Below are 20136 nucleotides of genomic sequence, written 5' to 3'. Positions count from 1 at the left end.
GCTTTAATCGGGCCAAGGCGGTGCTGCACAAAAGGAAGGTTAAATTTGGAATGCTGCAGCCGGCAAGACTGTGGGTCACACATCAAGGGAAACAACACTACTTTGAAACGGCAGAAGAGGCGTGGACATTTATTGTCGAGGAGAAACTGGAATAAGCGGGCTAGAAAAAGAACGTTTGGGACAAAGTGGTGGGGTGATTACGTGGGGTGAAGGGGGGGGAAATGGGGGAAGAGATGATTTCCCAAGTTGTTAATCCTGCGACCCTGTAACTTTTCTCTCTTCCCCATGTCGTGGGGGAGGGGGGGAGGGAGGATGAGGAGCTGGGGGCGCCGGCCATTGGGGGCGGGGCCAAATGGGAAGCGCGGGCTTTGTTCCCGTGCTATGGTAATCATGGCGGGAACAGGGAAGCAGGAAGGAGGGGGCCTCGCACAGTGGGGGCCGAGGTCACGGGGGGAAGCCGAGGCCGGCCAGAGTTTGCCGACTTCTGGGAGCAACATGGGGGGTGCAATTACGCTAGAAAGGGATCTAGCGGGGGGCGGGGGGGGTGGGTGGGTTAACTGGGTTGCTGCTGCTGGGTAGAAGGGGGAGCTGGTATGGGGTGGGGTGGTCGGGGCGGGAGGACGCCGTTGGGGGGAGATACGGCTACGTGGGAACCGGGTGAGGAGCTGGATTGAAAAAGGAGATGGCTAGTCGACAAGGGGGGGATAAAGAGCCCCCCAACCCGGCTGATCACGTGGAATGTGAGAGGGCTGAACGGGCCGATTAAGAGGGCACGGGTACTCGCACACCTAAAAAAACTTAAGGCAGATGTGGTTATGCTGCAGGAGACGCATCTGAAACTGATAGACCAGGTCAGACTTCGCAAAGGATGGGTGGGGCAGGTGTTTCATTCAGGGCTAGACTCAAAAAACAGGGGGGTGGCTATATTAGTGGGGAAGCGGGTAATGTTTGAGGCAAAGACCATAGTGGCGGATAGTGGGGGAAGATACGTGATGGTGAGTGGCAGATTGCAAGGGGAGGCGGTGGTTTTAGTGAACGTAATGCCCCGAACTGGGATGATGCCAATTTTATGAGGCGTATGTTGGGACGCATCCCGGACCTAGAGGCGGGAAAGTTGGGAATGGGTGGAGATTTTAATACGGTGCTGGACCCAGGGCTGGACAGATCGAGGTCCAGGACCGTAAGGAGGCCGGCTGCAGCTAGGGTGCTCAAGGACTTTATGGAGCAGATGGGAGGAGTAGACCCCTGGAGATTTAGTAGACCTAGGAGTAAGGAGTTTTCGTTTTTCTCCTATGTCCACAAAGTCTATCCGTGAAATGAGATTGAGGAGGGGCTGTGGGCTGAGGCCCTACGTAGGGTAAACTCATCATCCTCGTGTGCCAGGCTAAGCCTGATACAATTCAAGGTTCTACACAGGGCGCATATGACTGGAGCACGGCTCAGTAGATTTTTGGGGGTAGAGGATAGGTGTGGGAGATGCTCGAGAAGCCCAGCGAATCACACCCACATGTTATGGTCATGCCCGGCACTACAGGGGTTCTGGGTGGGGGTGCAAAGGTGCTTTCGAAGGTGGTGGGGGTCCGGGTGGAACCAAGCTGGGGGTTGACTATATTCGGGGTTGCAGAAGAGCCGGGAGTGCAGGAGGCGAGAGAGGCTGATGTTTTGGCCTTTGCGTCCCTAGTAGCCCGGCGCAGGATATTGTTAATGTGGAAGGAAGCCAAACCCCCGGGTGTGGAGACCTGGATAAACAACATGGCAGGGTTTATAAAGTTAGAACGGATCAAGTTCGTATTAAGAGGTTCGGCTCAAGGGTTCACCAGGCGGTGGCAACCGTTCGTCGACTACCTCACAGAAAGATAGAGGGAATGGAAAAGAAGAAGACAACAGCAGCAACCCAGGGGGGAGGGGGGGGGGGGGACGGAGGAACCGGACGGACTCTCAGGGATGTCATTGTATATGTATAGACACTTGTTATAGGTGATGTGTATTGGATTGTTGGATTGTATCTTTGGAGAGTAACTATTTTTGACAAGGCAGTTGCCACTTAGTTTTGTTTTTGTTTTTGTTTATATATTATTTATTTATTTGTTTAAAATTGGCCACGGTTATTTATATTGCTTTGTTGTTGTTCAAAAGAAAAACTATGTACTGTTATGTTTGGCTGCAAAATTTTGAATAAAATATATTTTTTTAAAAAAGAGGGATGACAATCATGGCAGTGTAGGCGTGCAGATCAAAGTCTCCCTTTACATGGATGATGCCACCATCTTCTGCTTGTATCTGCTATTGGGACGCAGGCTGATGAGCATCTGTGACCTGTTCAAACTGGCCTCAGGAGCCAAGGTAAATTGTGACAAGAGCAAAGCAATGATCTTTGGGAATTGGGCCAACTGATCCTTTGTCTCCTTTACTATTAGACCGGACTACTTGAAGGTGCTGGGAATATGGTTCTGAGAAGCCAGCACCAAAACTGGGAGGAGCATTTAACCAAATTTCATTTGCTACTTGTCCATCCATTCACTAACCTGTTTCTGTCCTTTTAAAGTTCTATTCTGTCCTCTTCATGGTTTATGAACTTCCATGTTTCATATCGTTCACAAATTTTGAAATTGTACCCTGTACCCCAAGGCCTATGTCATTAATATATATCAGGAAGAGGAATGTTTCAAACACCTGGTTGACTGAAATCCAATTTTAAATGAACTACTATTTTTCATCGCAGTTAATCAGCCTTTGTATTTTTGGTCACCAGAAAATGTTGCTGTTGCACCCCCTAGATCCAACTCCAGATCTTTCAGATATGTTGAGAAAAATATCGGTCCCAACACTGACCTCGACTGACCAGCCTCCAAGTGTGAACCTAGACAGTGAGTGTTTCTAGGTTTTCCACATTCAGGAGCTAGAAAGACCAATCCTTTCCTCATTTAATGGCCACATATATCAACTTCCCGGAGGGTTCACTATATTGCGAAAAGTAGGAATCATTGCTGGATAGCTCTCCAAATCATGGCACTAAAGCAAATGCTATTAAACTAACTGTCAATGTACCTAATCTGATAACTCAGCAAATTGAAGCTGGAACCTTCAAATGTTCTGCCAACTTTCAGTGTCTCGACTGACTGATAAAGAGTGGCTACTGAGGCAAGCAACCAAGAGACTTGCTAAGCATCAGTTAGCAGATTCAGCAAGGAGGGCAAAAACTGGCAAGGGAATATCAAATATACAGAATTTTGGAAAGAATTTGACAGTATTGTGAACAAGATATTACAAACTGAATTTGAAGTACACGGAATTGGGATAAACTTGTGACATGACTGAAGCTGGTTGGAAATAGATTTCCTAGACCAATGAAGGGAGGAGGGTGTATAAAATGCCAGCTGATCCAAAGTTAGATGTATGCTGAATTGCAAAGATAACAGAAAATTGCAGTGATTGATTAAGTGAACGAGCGAAAGAATGGTAGATGCAGTTTAGCGTAGAAAAGTCTGAGATACAAATAGCAGAAAGAAATTCAATCAAAAAGATGATGTTAAGGGGTGTAATTTCCTAAAGGACATTCAAATTATATGTCACAAATCATTAAAAGTCAGCTCATACGGGGGCTGCACGGTGGCGCAGTGGTTAGCATTGTTGCCTCACGGCACCGAGGTCCCAGGTTCGAACCCGGCTCTGGGTCACTGTCCATGTGGAGTTTGCATTCTCCCCGTGTTTGCGTGGGCTTCGCCCCCACAACCCAAAGATGTGCAAGGTAGGTGGATTGGTAACGCTAAATTGCTCTTAATTGGAAATAATGAATTGGGTAGTCTAAATTTTTTTTAAATGTCAGCTCATACGTGTAAGGTCATTTCTTTCCAAATCCAATATGCGAGATTCATCATTAGAGGTGCAAAGGAATTGTATATTCTGTTTTGGGTACCCCACTTGAAGAAAGAAATTCTGCTCTTAAGGATTCACAGGAAGTAAATGATTGGATGAAGCAATGATCATAGGCCATGCAACTGTGGGTTATACTCATAAATGATCAGGAGATAGAGGAGTGAACGGATTAATATGTTAATAATAAGGGACTAGATGGTTGATGAAAGGGAATGACTTATTCTAGCTGGTTGTGATGAATGGGTAATGTGCCTTTAAGATCATGCATGTAATGTCCCTTTAAGGCCGGGTTTGGAACCCAGGGGGACTCCGCCTCCAGCTCCACCTCCCAGGGGCCGGATATAAGGTGACGTCCTGTGGTCAGCGCTCAGTGAGCACTCATCTCTCCGGCTGGCGAAGTTCTCTGTTTATTAAAGCCTTTGTTTTACGAGTACACTCTCTCGTGTCATAATTGAGGTTTATCAATTTAATAAACAGATTACGATAGGATGGATAGTGGTCTCAAGCCAGGAAAGCTCGACCTGGACGCACGTACGCCGGAAGTCAAAGAAATTTTTGAACACTGGCTTTGGTGTTTTGAGGCCTACCTGGACTCCTCGGCAGACCCCATCGCCGATCCTCGCAAGCTACGCCTACTCGACGCCCGGGTGAGCCACAGAATCTCCGGCCTGATCGAGAAGGTGGCCAACTACAATGCGGCGATCGAGATTCTGATGAAGCGTTTCATAAAACCCATCAATGAGGTACATGCACGGCAGCTGCTCTCTACTCGCCGGCAGAGCTCAGGGGAATCGCTGGACGATTACTTGGAAAAGCTCACCATGCTCGCTAGAAAATGAAACCATCATGATGTGACCGCGGCGGTCCACACAAACTTACATATCCGCGCCGCCTATGTCTGGAATCCAACCAAACTATATTCGGCAGCAACTCCTGGAAAACGGGGCGAAAGATCTGCAGGAAACGGTAATGCTCACCACCTCTCTGGAGGTGGCCTACCAGAACCTCGGCACGTATCCCGCAGACCCTGCGAGCCCCTCTTGGCCTTCCCCAGACTTGGCCACGCCACGGGCCTGCGCCGCGTGGGGACCTGCCCAGACCGGGGGCACACCGTGCTTTTTCTGTGGGCAGGGCATCCACGACAGCACTGCCCAGCCCATTCCGCGACCTGTAGCGACTGCGGAAAGAAGGGGCATTTCGCGAGGGTCTGCCTGACCAGGCCCAAGGCCGAGAAACAAAAAGCCCAACAGGCCCGAAAATCGAGCTCACAGGTTCGCAGGCCCCGCAACACGTCTGCGCGCTGGCCGGACACGCCCCTTTCTGATGCGTCATCGGCCTCGTGCGAGTCATGGGGCGGCCATCTTGGCGGCAGCCATCTTCTAAACCTGACACGTGCAACCGACGGGGGCGGCCATTTTGTGACTCCAACTCGGCAGAAGACTCAGACTACCCACAGCTGGGAGCAATCACCCTCGACCAGTCGTGGCTAAAGCACCTGCAGAACTCCATGATGCTCGTCCAGATCAACGGGCGCGACACTCGCTGCCTTTTCGACTCCGGGAGCATGGAGAGTTTTGTGCATCCAGAAATGATAAGGCGCTGCTCCCTGCACACCTATACCGCATCCCAAACCATCGCCCTCGCCTCTGGGTCCCATTCGGTCCAAATCAAGGGGTACTGAATTGCGAATCTCGCGATCCAGGATGCCAAATACGCCCGTTTTAAGCTGTACATCCTCCCTCACCTCTGCGCCACCCCTGCTGCTCGGCCTGGATTTCCAATGTAGCCACCGAAGCCTGACCCTGAAGTTCGGCCGACCCTTGCCCCCCTCACGGTATGCAGCCTCGCAACACTGAAAGTTGCACCCACCTCACTATTTGCGAACCTCACCCCCGACTGTAAGCCCGTCGCCACGAGGAGCCGGCGGTACAGTGCCCAAGATATGAATTTCATCAAGTCAGAGGTCCAGCATTTACTGAAAGAGGGGGTCATCGAGGCTAGCAACAGCCCCTGGAGAGCACAAGTGTTGGTAGTCCGGTCCGGGGAAAAGAAACGGGGGTGGTCGTGGATTACTGCCAGACCATAAACCGCTTCACGCAGCTCGATGCCTCCCCCACATAACAGAGATGGTCAACCGGATCGCGCAATACCGGGTATTCTCCACGGTCGACCTGAAATCTGCCTACCACCAGTGCCCTATCCGCCCGGAAGACCGCCTCTATTGCTTTTGAAGCAGCCGACCGTCTTTTCCACTTCCTTGGGTTCCCTTCGGCGTTATTAATGGGATCTCCATCTTCCAGAGGACGATGGACCAAATGGTGGACCAGGACAGGCTGCGGGTTACTTTCCTGTACTTGGACAATGCCACCATCTGCGGCCATGATCAGCAGGACCATGATGCAAACCTTAAAAAGTTTCTCCAGACCGCCCGGGCCCTCAACCTGACCTACAACAAAGAAAAATGCGTTTTCCACACAACCTGGCTAGCCATCCTCGGCTACGTCGTGGAAAATGGGGTGCTCGGGCCCGACCCAATGCGCCCCCTCAAGGAACTCCCCCTACCCCATAGTCTCAAGGCCCTTGAATGGTGCCTGGAGCTTTTCTACTATTATGCCCAGTGGGTCCCGAAATACACGGACAAAGCCCGCCAACTCATAAAGACCACGATTTGTCCCCTCACGGCTGAGGCCCAGTCGGCCTTCAGCCGTATCAAGGCCAAAATCATCAAGGCCGCTATGCACGCGGTGGACGAAACCATCCCTTTTCAGTCGAGAGCGATGCGTCAGATGTCGCCCTGGCTGCTACCCTCAACCAGGCAGGCAGGCCAGTAGCATTCTTTTCCCGAACCCTCAACGCCTCCGAGATCCGGCACTCTGCAGTCGAGAAGGAGGCGCAAGCTATTGTGGAGGCCATGCGGCACTGGATGCACTACCTAGCTGGTAGGAGGTTCACCCTCGTCACTGGCCAACGGTCGGTCGCCTTCATGTTCGATAAGGGCAAGATCAAAAATGACAAGATCTTGAGGTGGAGAATCGAGCTCTCCACCTACACGTACGGGTCCCTCCCGTCCACCAACAGCAATACCTATTTTTTAACCGTCAACGCGAGTTCTCCCGCTTCCTATTCGCTGTCCCCTGCCCCGACATGACATCGGCCACCGTTATAAAGGCACTGCACAGCATCTTCACCCTGTTCGGTTTCCCCACTTATATCCACAGTGACCGGGGTACATCGTTCATGAGCGATGAGCTGCGTCAGTAGCTGCTCAGCAAAGGCATCGCCACGAGCAGAACGACCAGCTATAACCCGCGGGGAAACGGGCAGGTGGAGAGGGAGAACGCGACAGTTTGGAAGGCTGTCCTTTTGGCCCTACGGTCGAGAAGTCTCCCAACCACCCGCTGGCAGGAGGTCCTACCCGACGCTCTCCACTCCATCAGGTCGCTCCTCTGCACGTCCACGAACGAGACCCCCCACAGTCGCTTGTTTGTCTTCCCAGGAAGTCCACCTCCGGGGTCTCGCTTTCACCTTGGCTGACGGCTCCGGGACCTGTCCTTCTCCGGAGGCATGTGAGGAGCCAAAAGACGGACCCTCTGGTCGAGAGGGTCCAACTGCTACATGCAAACCCCCAGTACGCCTACGTCACGTGCTCGGACAGACGGCAAGATACGGTTTCCCTGCGGGATCTGGCACTGGCTGGTTCCCCTACTGACGCTCCCCCCCCCCTCGCCAATGTTGGTTCCCCTACTGACGCTCCCCCCCTCGCCAATGTTCCCCCTTGCACCACCACACCGCCTGTCGCAACCAACCGCGCACCCCCCTCGTGCCTCCTCCTTCCTCCACGCCGGCGATGTCACCGCCAACCCCAGCTACCCTCCCTACTCCCCAACCCCCTACCCCGCACCGCACAAAAGCTCCGACCACTGTGCTCCTGGATGTACCCTCATCGAAGACGTCTGTGTCCGCCGCACCACCGTCCGAGCTGAGAAGGCAGACAAGTACGATCAGGCCTCCAAAGAGAATGGACATGTAATCTATGTGAATATGATGAATGGGTAATGTGCGTTTAAGATCATGCATGTAATGTCCCTTTAAGACCGGGTTTGGATCCGCCTCCGGCTCCACCTCCCAGGGGCTGGATATAAGGTGACGTCCTGTGGGTGGCACTCAGTGAGCACTCATCTCTCTGGCTGGCGAAGTTCTCTGTTTATTAAAGCCTTTGTTTTACGAGTACACTCTCTCCTGTCATAATTGAGGATATATCACTGGTGAATCCAGAACAAATGGGTGGAATCGTAGAATGTTGAAGTTGATGGAGCTGATTTCCACTTTTGGTGGGGAGAAAATGTGCAGTTTTAGTTTGGTCACCTACTATACACCCTGTCTGAATTTCCTTTCAACAACTAATCTGTAGATAGATGTTTACTGCTTGCACTCAAAGTGAAAATTACCCACGTCATCCCTGAAGACCATAGAGATAGGGAACCTAGTGGAGTGGTGTAGCGACAACAATCTCTCCCTCAATGCCAGCAAAACTAAAGACCTGGTAATTGACTTCAGGAAGCAAAGTACTGTACACACCCCTGTCAGCATCAACGGGGCCGAGGTGGAGATGGTTAGCAGTTTCAAATTCCTAGGGGTGCACATCTCCAAAAATCTGTCCTGGTCCACCCACGTCGACGCTACCACCAAGAAAGCACAACAGCGCCTATACTTCCTCAGGAAACTAAGGAAATTCGGCATGTCCACATTGACTCTTACCAACCTTTACAGATGCACCATAGAAAGCACTATCGGGCTGCATCACAGCCTGGTATGGCAACTGCTCGGCCCAGGACCGCATGAAACTTCAGAGAGTCGTGAACACCGCCCAGTCCATCACACGAACCTGCCTCCCATCCATTGACTCCATCTACACCTCCCGCTGCCTGGGGAAAGCAGGCAGTATAATCAAAGATCCCTCCCACCCGGCTTACTCACTCTTCCAACTTCTTCCATCGGGCAGGAGATACAGAAGGCTGAGAACACGCACGAACAGACTCAAAAACAGCTTCTTCCCCACTGTCACCAGACTCCTCAATGACCCTCTTATGGACTGACCTCATTAACACTACACCCTGTATGCTTCATCCGATGTCAGTGCTTATGTAGTTACATTGTATATGTTGTGTTGCCCTATTATGTATTTTCTTTTTTTTCCCTTTTCTTCTCATGTACTTAATAATCTGTTGAGCTGCTCGCAGAAAAATACTTTTCACTGTACCTCGGTACATGTGGCAATAAACAAATCCAATCCAATCCAATCCAATAAATGTCGAAGACTGTGATGAAAAGAGAGATAGGTACTATTTTGGAAGTACAAATATTTAGGGATATGGAGGAAGAGTTTATAATTGATGATTAAGCTATGGTGCTGCCATTTCCAATAATGGTGCAGAAAGAGTTGAATTGCCTACTTTTTTTCTTCAATGAAAACTTGACCAGTTGATCTAATTCTGTGGGCAAATTTTTGAATATTTAAAGCCAGTGTTTCACACTATGATTTAATGCAGTGAAACAGCGTACTGAATAATTTTACCAGCATTGCTTTGGCATTTTAAAAGTCTGACATCAGTTTCCACAAACTGGTAAATGTTAAAATTAATTTCAATTTTCTTTTGTTACATGAACAAGTTCTCAATCATACAACAAAATGAGTATGATTTAGCCTCTCTCCATTGCCTGCTCAATATTTCAACCAAAAATCTGCTGTAGTGGTATCAGTCATTACCTGTTGAAGATGAAGTAACTTATAGTTGCCTGTATTTCACCTTACGAACCAGGCCATTACTACTGGAGGTGTCACTTACCATGATCAGCCCTGGCACAAAGAGTGCTTTCTCTGCACCGGATGTAAAATGCCACTGGCTGGACAACGTTTCACCTCGCGGGATGAATTTGCCTACTGCCTGGATTGCTTCAGTAATCTCTATGCCAAAAAATGTGCCGGTTGTGCCAATCCAATAACTGGTAAGTTCTTCGATGTAACTGTTTTTGATTCATTTTTACAGGATGTGGGTGTCACTGGCTAGGCCAGCATTTATTGGTGCGAATGCTTTAGCCTTATCTTTTGCACTGATGTACTGGGCTATTCCATCATTGAAGATGGGGATATTTGTGGAGCCTCCTCCTCTGTGAGTTGTTTAATTGTCCACCACCATTCACAGCTGGTTGTGGCAGGACTGCAGAGCTTAGATCGGATCTTTTGGTTATGGAATTGCTTAACGCTGTCTATTACTTACTACATATGCTGTTTGGCACCCAAATAGTCCTGTGTTGGAGCTTCACCAGGTTGACACCTCATTTTCCGGTATGCCTGATGTTGCTCCTGACGCTCTCCTGCACTCTTCATTGAACCAGGGTTGATCCCGGGCTTTGTGGTAATGTTAGAGTAGGGGATGTGTCAGGCCATGAGGTTACAGATTGTGGTTGACTACAATTTTGCTGCTGCTGCTGATGGACCACAGTTCCTCATGGATGCCCAATCTTGAATTGCTGGATCTGTTTGAAATCTATCCCATTTAGCACAATGGTAGTGCCGCACATGACGGAGGGCATCCTCAATGTGAAGATGGGACTATGTCTTCACAAGGACTGTGCCATAAACAGATGTATCTACGGCAGGCAGGTTGATGAGGATGAGGTTAAGGATATTTTTCCCTCTTGTTGGTTCCCCCACCACCTGCTGCAGTTACAATCTAGTAGCTATGTCCTTTAGGATAAGGCCAGATCAGTCTGTGGTGAAACTAACAAGCCACTCTTGGTGATGGACATTTGAAGTTCCCCACCCGGAGTACATTATGCGCCCTTTACACCCTCAATGCTTCCTCCAAGTGCTAGCTCAACATGGAGAAGTACTGGTTCATCAGCTGAGGGGAAACAGTATAGTAATCAATAGCGGGTTTCTTTGCTCATGTTTGACCTGATGCCATGAGACTTCATGGGGTCCAGAGTCTATGTTGAGGACTCCCAGGATAACTGTATACCACTGTGCTGCCACCAAGGCCAGGTCTGTCCTGCCGGTGAGGCAGAATATACCCAAGAATGTTGCTGGTGGTATCTGGGACAATATCTGTGAGGTATGATTCCGTGAGTACGACTATGTCGGGCTGTTGCTTGACTCGTCTGTGAGACAGCTCTCCTAATTTTGGTACAATCTCTCAGATGTTAGGAAGGAGGACTTTGCCGATTGACAGGGCTGTGTTTGCCTTTGTTATTTCCGGTGCCGCGTGGTCCGTCCTGTTTCATTCCTTTGGTAGCGATTGAATACAACTGAGTCACCTGCCAGGTCATGTAAGAGTCAACCACATTGCTATGAGTTTGGAGTACATGTAGGTCAGACACGTAAGGACTGCAGGTTATCTTCCACAACGGACAATAATGAACCACTAATTTGGGTTTTACGACAATTGACAATGGTTTCATGGTCATCATTAGACTTTTAATTCCAGGTGTTTTATTGAGTTTGCGGGATTCGAATTCGGGTCCCCGGAGCATTACCCTGGGGTCTCTGGATTGCTAGTCCAGTGACAATGGGCGGGATTCTCCGACCCCCCGCCAGGTCGGAGAATTGCCGGGGGCTGGTGAGAATCCCGCCCCCGCCGGTTGCCGAATTCTCCAGCACTGGATATTCGGCGGGGGTGGGAATTGCGGCACGCCGGTTGGCGGGCCCCCCCCCCCGGCGATTCTCTGGCCCGCGATGGGCCGAAGTCCCGCTGCTGGAATGCCTGTCCCGCCGGTGAGAATCAAACCACCTCTCTTACCAGCGGGACAAGTCAGCGCGGGCGGGCTACGGGGTCCTGGGGGTGGCGCGGGGCGATCTGGCCCCGGGGGGTGTCCCCACGGTGGCCTGGCCCGGGATCGGGGCCCACCAATCCACGGGCGGGCCTGTGCCGTGGGGGCACTCTTTTCCTTCCGCCTTCGCCATGGTCTCCACCGTGGCGGAGGTGGAAGAGACCCCCTCCACTGCGCATGCGCGGCGATGCAGTGAGCGGCCGCTGACGCTCCCATGCATGCGCCGCATGGCAAAGTCAGTTTCGCGCCAGCTGGTGGGGCACCAAAGGCCTTTCCCGCCAGCTGGCGGGGCGGAAATCAGTCCAGCGCGGGCCTAGCCCCTCAAGGTAAGGGCTCGGCCCCTCAAGATGCGGAGGATTCTGCACCTTTGGGGCGGCGTGATGCCAGACTGATTTGCGCCATTTCTGGCGCCGGTCGGCGGACATCACGCCGATTGCGGAGAATCCCCCCCCAAGACCACTATGCCACCGCCTCGCCTGTGATTATAAAAGGAGGAAATTATCACCAACAGTTCAGATGAATCTTTGTTCTGCTTACCCGGTGAGACATGTTCACTTGACATCTGGTACAGAAAAGATATTTAGATTTAATCTGATTCCAGTGCAGTGTATGAGTAATTTTAACCTTCACCACCTGGGCAGTACTTCAGTGGAGTTGAGTGGCTGCCTCTAGCAGAATCCACCCAATTTTCATTGAATTAAAAGCAACAACAACAGAGGAAGATTGATCATTTTTTGGTTTAGTCTGATCAACTCGTGGAATTGGGGGTAAAGTATGAAAGCTGAACTGCTCTAAATTGCATTTGGTCCAATATCTATGCAGTTTCCTGGTATCATCTCCCTCAACTGCTTCCTTGGCGATCTGTTCCACATAATTATGACCCTCTGTGTAATGTGGTTAAACATCATTTATCTATTTACCTTCCTTTTGCAATCAATTTTTTCCAGGTCTTGGGGGAACCAAGTACATCTCATTTGAGGAGCGTCAGTGGCATAACGACTGCTTCAGCTGCACAAAATGCTCTATGTCACTAGTGGGCCGTGGATTCCTCACAGAACGAGATGAAATCCTTTGCCCTGAGTGTGGCAAGAATCTGTGAGAACAAATTGGTCAGCAAAAGATTTTACGGCAACTTTGACTGCAGCCGCATGAAGGCAAACCTATCTGGCTATCACCTACTCTTGTATGAATTATCCACACTTGTACTTCCTCTTCCTTTGCTTGACAATTTGATTTATTCAAAAAAACAGTTTACAAAATGTTTATGAATTCACAGATGGTTTGCATGAACGCACTGGAATGTTTCCAAGTGAAAGTTTTGCATTTTAATCTAGTAAACACACATCAACATCAGCAAACAAAATTAAATATCCGTACAATGATGTGCGCATACCAAGACATAGTGGTCCACATTATATCAGTAAAGATTGCATTTTATTGTTGATTATATGTTAATTAACATTGCTGATTCTTTTTAACTGTAAAAGTAGTGTGGTACAGATTTAAAAGTCGTGGAGAAATTGTAAGTGACTTTACCAATTGAATCACCTGGCAACTGACAGAAGTGACAATGGGCATCATTCTCTGACCCCCCGCCGGGTTGGAGAATCGCCGGGGGCTGCTGTGAATCCCGCCCCCACCGGTTGCCGAAGTCTCCGGTACCGGATATTCGGCAGGGGCGGGAATCGGGCCGCGCCGGTTGATGGGCCCCCCCGCTGGATTCTCCGGCCCGGATGGGCCGAAGTCCCACCGATAAATTGCCTGTCCCGCCGGCGTGGATTAAACCACCTTTTGAACGGCGGGACAAGGCAGCGTGGGCGGGCTCTGAGGTCCTGGGGGGGGCGCGGGGCGATCTGACCCCGGGGGGTGCCCCCACGGTGGCCTGGCCCGCGATCGGGGCCCACCGATCCGCGGGCGGGCCTGTGCCGTGGGGGCACTCTTTACCTTCCACCTCCGCCACGGTCTCCACCATGGCGGAGGCGGAAGAGACTCCCTCCACTGCGCATGCGCGGGAAACTTTCAGCGGCTGCTGACGCTCCCGCGCATGCGCCGCCCCGACATGTCATTTCCGCGCCAGCTGGTGGGGCAACAAAGGCCGTTTCCGCCAGCTGGCGGGGCGGAAATTCCTCCGGCGTCGGCCTAGCCCCTCAATGTTGGGGCTCGGCCCCCAAAGATGCGGAGCATTCCGCACCTTTGGGTCGGCGCGATGCCCGTCTGATTGGCGCCGTTTTGGGCGCCAGTCGGCGGACATCGCGCCGTTTCGGGAGAATTTCGCCCAATGTTCCAGACACCATGACTAAGCTAACTTTGGCCTGCTGTATTTCACATTTGGTAAAAACAAATCTGCAAGTAATACTTTTACTTTACTGCATGAACACATGTGTGAAGTGAATAGTGGTTGAAGGCACCACTGTGCATCTCAATACTTTCTTCAGCCATTCAGTATTTTGATACATAATGAGCATCAAAGAAAAAATATGTCTCTGTACACTTCTCCAATATCCTGAATTTTTGAAGAAAGTATCTACAACTGCCACATCTAAACCTAGATTCCTGACAGTAGTTCATCAGGCCCTTGATTCTGTTGTATAAGAATTAAAACATACACAACTACACTGTGGTACATAATAGATGAAATGTGATTTTTTTTTAAATAAGGTCACAATCAACTTTCCAATTATACTTAAATGTCTCAAATGTGTTTAAAAATGGCTTTAAAATAAAGATTTTGGGGCAATGTATTGTTTAATGTAGTTCTTTGGAGTAGTGCTGTCTATTAAGTTCAATGTACTATTCAAAGTATTTTTAGAAAGAATCAGCTACAACTAATTCCCCTACTTTAGATAAATTATTGCCCTTTTCTGGATTCACCTTTTTTTAGTTCTGAACTCCAATCAGATCCCATGAGACATCTCCTCTCTTTGATTCTTCTTCTTCGGTGATCACTCGCTAACAACTATGATTGTCCACCTGAGAAACTCTGTGTTACTGGACATTGGGTTTTGTGGGTTCTTGCATGGCTGCTGAGCCCGATAGAGCTGCAGCTTCGATCGCACACTTGACAGGTGTTTATGGGAGGTGGGATCTGGCCTTACACTCTAGATCGCTGGTATTCCTTTCTCGGGCTCCTTTTCTGGGCCTCCTCTTACATTCTGGTGTCCTTGAAGAACCGCGTCCCTTCAATCTGGAGGTTCCTCCAAGTAGGTCTCTTCTGAGCAAGGGTCTCCCAGGCATTGATGTTGATGTTGTATTTCTTGAGGTGAGCCTTCAGGGTGTCTTTGAAGTGCTTCCTTTGTCCTCCTCTTGTTCCAAAGCCCCCCTTGAGCTGGGTAAAGGAGATTTGATTTGGCAGTTGGAACTCTGACATCCTAAGTACATGGTCAACCCGGCGGAGTTGATTTCGGAAGATCATGGCCTCGATGCTGATGCTCTTGGCTCCTTCTGACAAATGTGATATAAAATAGTTACTTTAGAGATATTAGTTAATGTTATGTAGAGATAGGCCAGTCTCATTCTGGTGAGTTCACAGACAAAGGATTTCAGAGCGCATGGCAAAGCAAGGAGGAGGTGTGTCCACCAAAGGAGGGGAAAAGGATGCTGGGTAATAGGGGCCAGAGGAAGGGATTGGAAGTGAGCCAATTAGAGTGTATGGATAGGTCAGGAGGGGTATAGGATGACCTATGGGAATCGTGTATGTGAAACTTGATGCCAGTTGTGTGAGTAGTAGAGATCCCTTTGTTCTACAGACTCACTTGATTCCAGAGGTGTACGAAGCAAGATGTGTTTTGTACCGCTGTGAACTGAGTCAGGCTTGCAAGTCAAATAAAATAACTAATGCTGTACCTGCAAATCCATCTCGACTTTTATTGAGGCCAGACTGACGGGTAAAGAAATTTGGGATTTGTCACTTCAAGTACACTGATGTTAGTACGTCTGTCCTCCCAGCTGATGCAGAGAATCTATCTCAGGCAGTGTTGATGGTACCTCTCCAGGGCATTGACGTGGCGTCTGTATGCAGTCATAGTTTCTGATCCATATAGAAGAGTTAGGAGGATGATCGCCTTGTACACAGGGATCTTGATGTCAGCATGAATGTTGCGGTCGTTGAGGACTCTTGTCCTTAGGCATCTGAAGGGAGTGCTCGCGGATTGGATATGATATTGAATCTCCACATCGATGTCAGCCTTAGAGGGGAGGGAAATGTTCCACATTTCACAGGATTTTTCCTTTGATCTTGATGGAGGGAGATACCGGATCTTGCCCTGGGGTGGGTTGGGAAAGGACTTGAGTCTTCTTGAGGTTAAGGCTGAGACCGATTCTTTGGTATGCTTCCACAAAGGTGTCAAGCATGGCTTGGAGATTCTCTTCTGAGAGAGTGGAGATGGCGATGTCACTGGCATACAGAATTTTCTCGCTTGGATTAAGGTCATGTTGAACAAATGCCCTTTGAAGCATAAGGAGTGATGTAGAGGTGATTGGAGACTGACTTTCATAATACAAGAGTACATGTGCATATTAAATAAAATAAATCTGGGCCGAGCAATAAGTTGACATGGCAAAGCTTCCAATATGGCGGTCAGTCTGTGCCTTAGTAAAGGAAGAAAAGGAAACGTCCAGGGATGATGCCATAATCCAGAGCCTTTGCATTTACAAATAAAGGGGTGGTGGGCTTGTTTGAGGCCTTTTTAGTTGGCTTGCTTTGAACACAATTGGCACTAGACTGGCTGCATTCAGAGAAATAAGGTCTAACTGCAACAACCAAACCAATGGTGAAAAAAGTAAATTTATTTTGTTTTAAACGTAAACAAGAATATGGAGGAGCACTCCTGCGTCTCCAGAGCATTTACAGCTCCTGCTCGGCTCTCATCTACACCTTCCAATTACCTCATTACTCCTGATAGCCTCCCCACCTCATCCTATTCCTTTTCGCTCCTGTCCACCTCATCCATTTCCTCCTGTCCCCAACACACCACAGACCTTCCTGATACAACAGCCTGAAATCCAATTCTGATTTTCTAGCCAGTTTCCTGAGGTTACGAGCAGGAGCACAGGTAGATCATAAAGCAAGGTTCTAAGGGTGGCACGTTCTGCTTTCTGCACATTGTACCGGAAAAAGATTGGGAAGAGTTTGTGCAGGAAGAAGCATCACATTTGTGGGACATTGCAGTAATTTCTGGAACAAAGGAAGGCTGTGTTAAAGGGATTGGCTTGGAACATCGGAGCAGGAGCAGGAATGAGCCCAATTATTAACTCTTACTGAGTGCAGTAATCAAGTATAAAATAAATAAAGCAAGTAGAATAATTTTCTTATCTTGGTGGCCTAACAGTGTCTGATGGAAAAAGTGAGTAAAACACCAGGAAGTGCAGAGTAGCCAATTGTTTTTATTTTCCAATTAAGGGGCAATTTAGCATGGCCAATCCACCTAATCAGCACATCTTTGGGTTGTGTGGGTGAAACCCATGCAGACACGGGGAGAATGTGCAAACTCCACACGGACAGCGACCCAGGGTCAGGATTCGAACCCGGGTCCTCAGCGCCGCAGTCCCAATACTAACCACATGCCGCCCCAGACAGTAACTTAATTGTAGTGTTAATGTAAGCCTACTTGTGACAACAAAGATTATTACTACTATTATAAGATTTGAGAACACACCAAGCTATTGTTCATTATCAGGGACTTTGAAAATTGGAGAACCATGATTGCCGATGTTGTAAAACCTGGCAACCGAAGAAATCCTGGTTGTCTACTTGTTCCCCAGCATCACAGATATCAGTCTTCAGCCAATACAATTCACTCCACGTGATATCAAGAAACAGTTGAAGGCACTGAATACTGCTACGGCTATGGGCCCTGACAATATCCCAGCAATAGTACTGAAGACCTGTGCTCCAGAACATGTTGCACATCTAGCCAAGCTCTTCCAGTACAGCTACAACACTGGCATCTGCCTGGCAATGTGGAAAATTGCCCAGGTGTGCCCTATAGGGGCTGGTTTAGCTCAGTGGGCTAGACAGCTGGTTTGTGATGCAGAACAAGGCCACCAGCTTACCCAAATACGCACCGGAATGTGGCGACTAGGGGCTTTTCACAGTAACTTCATACTTGTGACAATAAAAGGTTATTATTATCATTATACACAAAAAACAGTACAAATCCAACCCAACCAATTACCGCCCGATCAGTCTACTCTCCATCATCAGCAAAGTGATGGAAGGAGTCATCAACAGTGCTATCAAACAGCACTTGCTCAGCAATAACCTGCTCGCGGATGCTCAGTTTAGGTTCCATCAGGGTCATTCAGCTCCTGACCTCATTACAGCCTTTGTTCAAATATGGACAGAAGAGCTGAATTCCAGAGGTGAGGTGAGAGTGACTGCCCTTGACATCAAGGCAGCAGTTGATCGAGTATGGCATCAAAGATGCCATACTCAATGCAGTCCAAAGATGTGCAGGTTAGGTGGATTGGCCATGATAAATTGCCCTTAGTGACCAAAAAAGTTTAGGAGAGGTTATAGGGTGACGGGGATAGAGTGTACAGTAGAATAGAACATTACAGCGCAGTGCAGGCCCTTTGGCCCTCGATGTTGCGCCGACCTGTGAAACCAATCTAAAGCCCATCGACACTATTCCATTATCATCCATATGTTTATCCAATGACCATTTAAATGCCCTTAATGTTGCCGAGTCCACTACTATTGCAGGCAGCGCATTCCTCGCCCCTACTACTCTCTGAGTAAAGAACCTACCTCTGACATCTGTCCTATATCTATCTCCCCTCAATTTAAAGCTATGTCCTCTCGTGCTAGACATCACCGTCCGAGGAAAAAGACTCTCACTGTCCACCCTATCTAATTCTCTGATCATCTTGTATGCCTCTATTAAGTCACCTCTTAACCTTCTTCTCTCTAACAAAAACAGCCTCAAGTCCCTCAGCCTTTCCTCATAAGATCTTCCCTCCATACCAGGCAACATCCTGGCAAATCTCCTCTGCACCCTTTCCAATGCTTCCACATCCTTCCTATAATGCGGCGACCAGAATTGCACGCAATACTCCAAATGCGGCCGCACCAGAGTTTTGTACAGCTGCAACATGACCTCATGGCTCCGAAACTCAATCCCTCTACCAATAAAAGCTAACACACCGTATGACTTCTTAACAACCCTATCAACCTGGGTGGCAACTTTCAGGGATCTATGTACATGGACACTGAGATCTCTCTGCTCATCCACACTACCAAGAATCTTACCATTAGTCCAGTACTCTGTATTCCTGTTATTCCTTCCAAAATGAATCACCTCATACTTTTCTGCATTAAACTCCATTTGCCACTTCTCAGCCCAGCTCTGGAAATTATCTATGTCCCTCTGTAACCTGCAACATCCTTCCGCACTGTCCACAACTCCACCGACTTTAGTGTCATCCGTAAATTTACTCACCCATCCTTCTACGCCCTCGTCCAGGTCATTTATAAAAATAACCAACATCAGTGGCCCCAAAACAGATCCTTGTGGTACACCACTAGTAACTGAACACCAGGAAGAACATTTCCCATCAATCATCACCCTCTGTCTTCTTACAGCTAGCCAATTTCTGATCCAAACCGCTAAATCACCCTTAATCCCTTGCCTCCGTATTTTCTGCAATAGCCTACCGTGGGGAACCTCATCAAACGCTTTACTGAAATCCCTATACACCACATCAACTGCTTTACCCTTATCCACCTGTTTGGTCACCTTCTCAAAGAACTCAATACGGTTTGTGAGGCACGACCTACCCTTCACAAAACCGTGTTGACTATCCCTAATCAAATTATTCCTTTCTAGATGATTATAAATCCTCTCTCTTATAATCCTTTCCAAGACTTTGCCCACAACAGGAGTAAGGCTCACTGATCTATAGTTACCGGGGTTGTCTCTACTCCCCTTCTTGAACAAGGGGACAACATTTGCTATCTTCCAGTCTTCTGGCACTATTCCTGTAGACAATGATGACATAAAGATCAAAGCCAAAGGCTCTGCAATCTCCTCCCTAGCTTCCCAGAGAATCCTAGGATAAATCCCATCCGGTCCAGGGGACTTACCTATTTTCACACTTTCCAGAATTGCTGTCACCTCCTCCTTATGAACATCAATCCCATCTAGTCTAGTAGACTATATCTCAGTATTCTCCTCGACAACATTGTCTTTTTCCTGTGTGAATACTGACAAAAAATATTCATTTAGCACCTCTCCTATCAACTTCCCACTACTGTCCTTGACTGGCCCTACTCTTACCCTAGTCATTCTTTTATTCCTGATATAACTATAGAAAGCTTTAGGTTTTCCTTGATCCTACCTGCCAAGGACTTCTCATGTCCCCTCCTGGCTCTTCTTAGCTCTCTCTTTAGGTCCTTCCTGGCTAACTTGTAACTCTCAAGCGCCCTAACTG

The 20136-nt window shown here is 48.7% G+C and overlaps 1 protein-coding gene across 9 annotated transcripts in view; it reads left to right on the top strand.

Annotated features, from left to right (window-relative positions):
* LOC140391788 (four and a half LIM domains protein 2) overlaps positions 1–14447 on the top strand; it is a 98719-nt gene extending 84272 nt beyond the window's left edge. For 7 of the 9 annotated variants that reach the window (XM_072476660.1, XM_072476659.1, XM_072476661.1 and 4 more), the window contains 3 exons: positions 2200–2343; positions 9696–9882; positions 12654–14447. In XM_072476660.1, the coding sequence (XP_072332761.1) occupies positions 2200–2343; positions 9696–9882; positions 12654–12805 (483 nt within the window). In that variant the 3' untranslated portion in view covers positions 12806–14447. The remainder of the gene's footprint in view (positions 1–2199; positions 2344–9695; positions 9883–12653) is intronic. The other 2 variants (XM_072476663.1, XM_072476664.1) reach the window with 1 other exon arrangement.
* Positions 14448–20136: the final 5689 nt, after the last annotated feature.

The sequence above is a fragment of the Scyliorhinus torazame genome, chromosome 15 (assembly GCF_047496885.1).
Source record: "Scyliorhinus torazame isolate Kashiwa2021f chromosome 15, sScyTor2.1, whole genome shotgun sequence".
NCBI classification, from domain to species: domain Eukaryota; kingdom Metazoa; phylum Chordata; class Chondrichthyes; order Carcharhiniformes; family Scyliorhinidae; genus Scyliorhinus; species Scyliorhinus torazame.
This window is presented reverse-complemented; position numbering and strand designations above follow the sequence as displayed.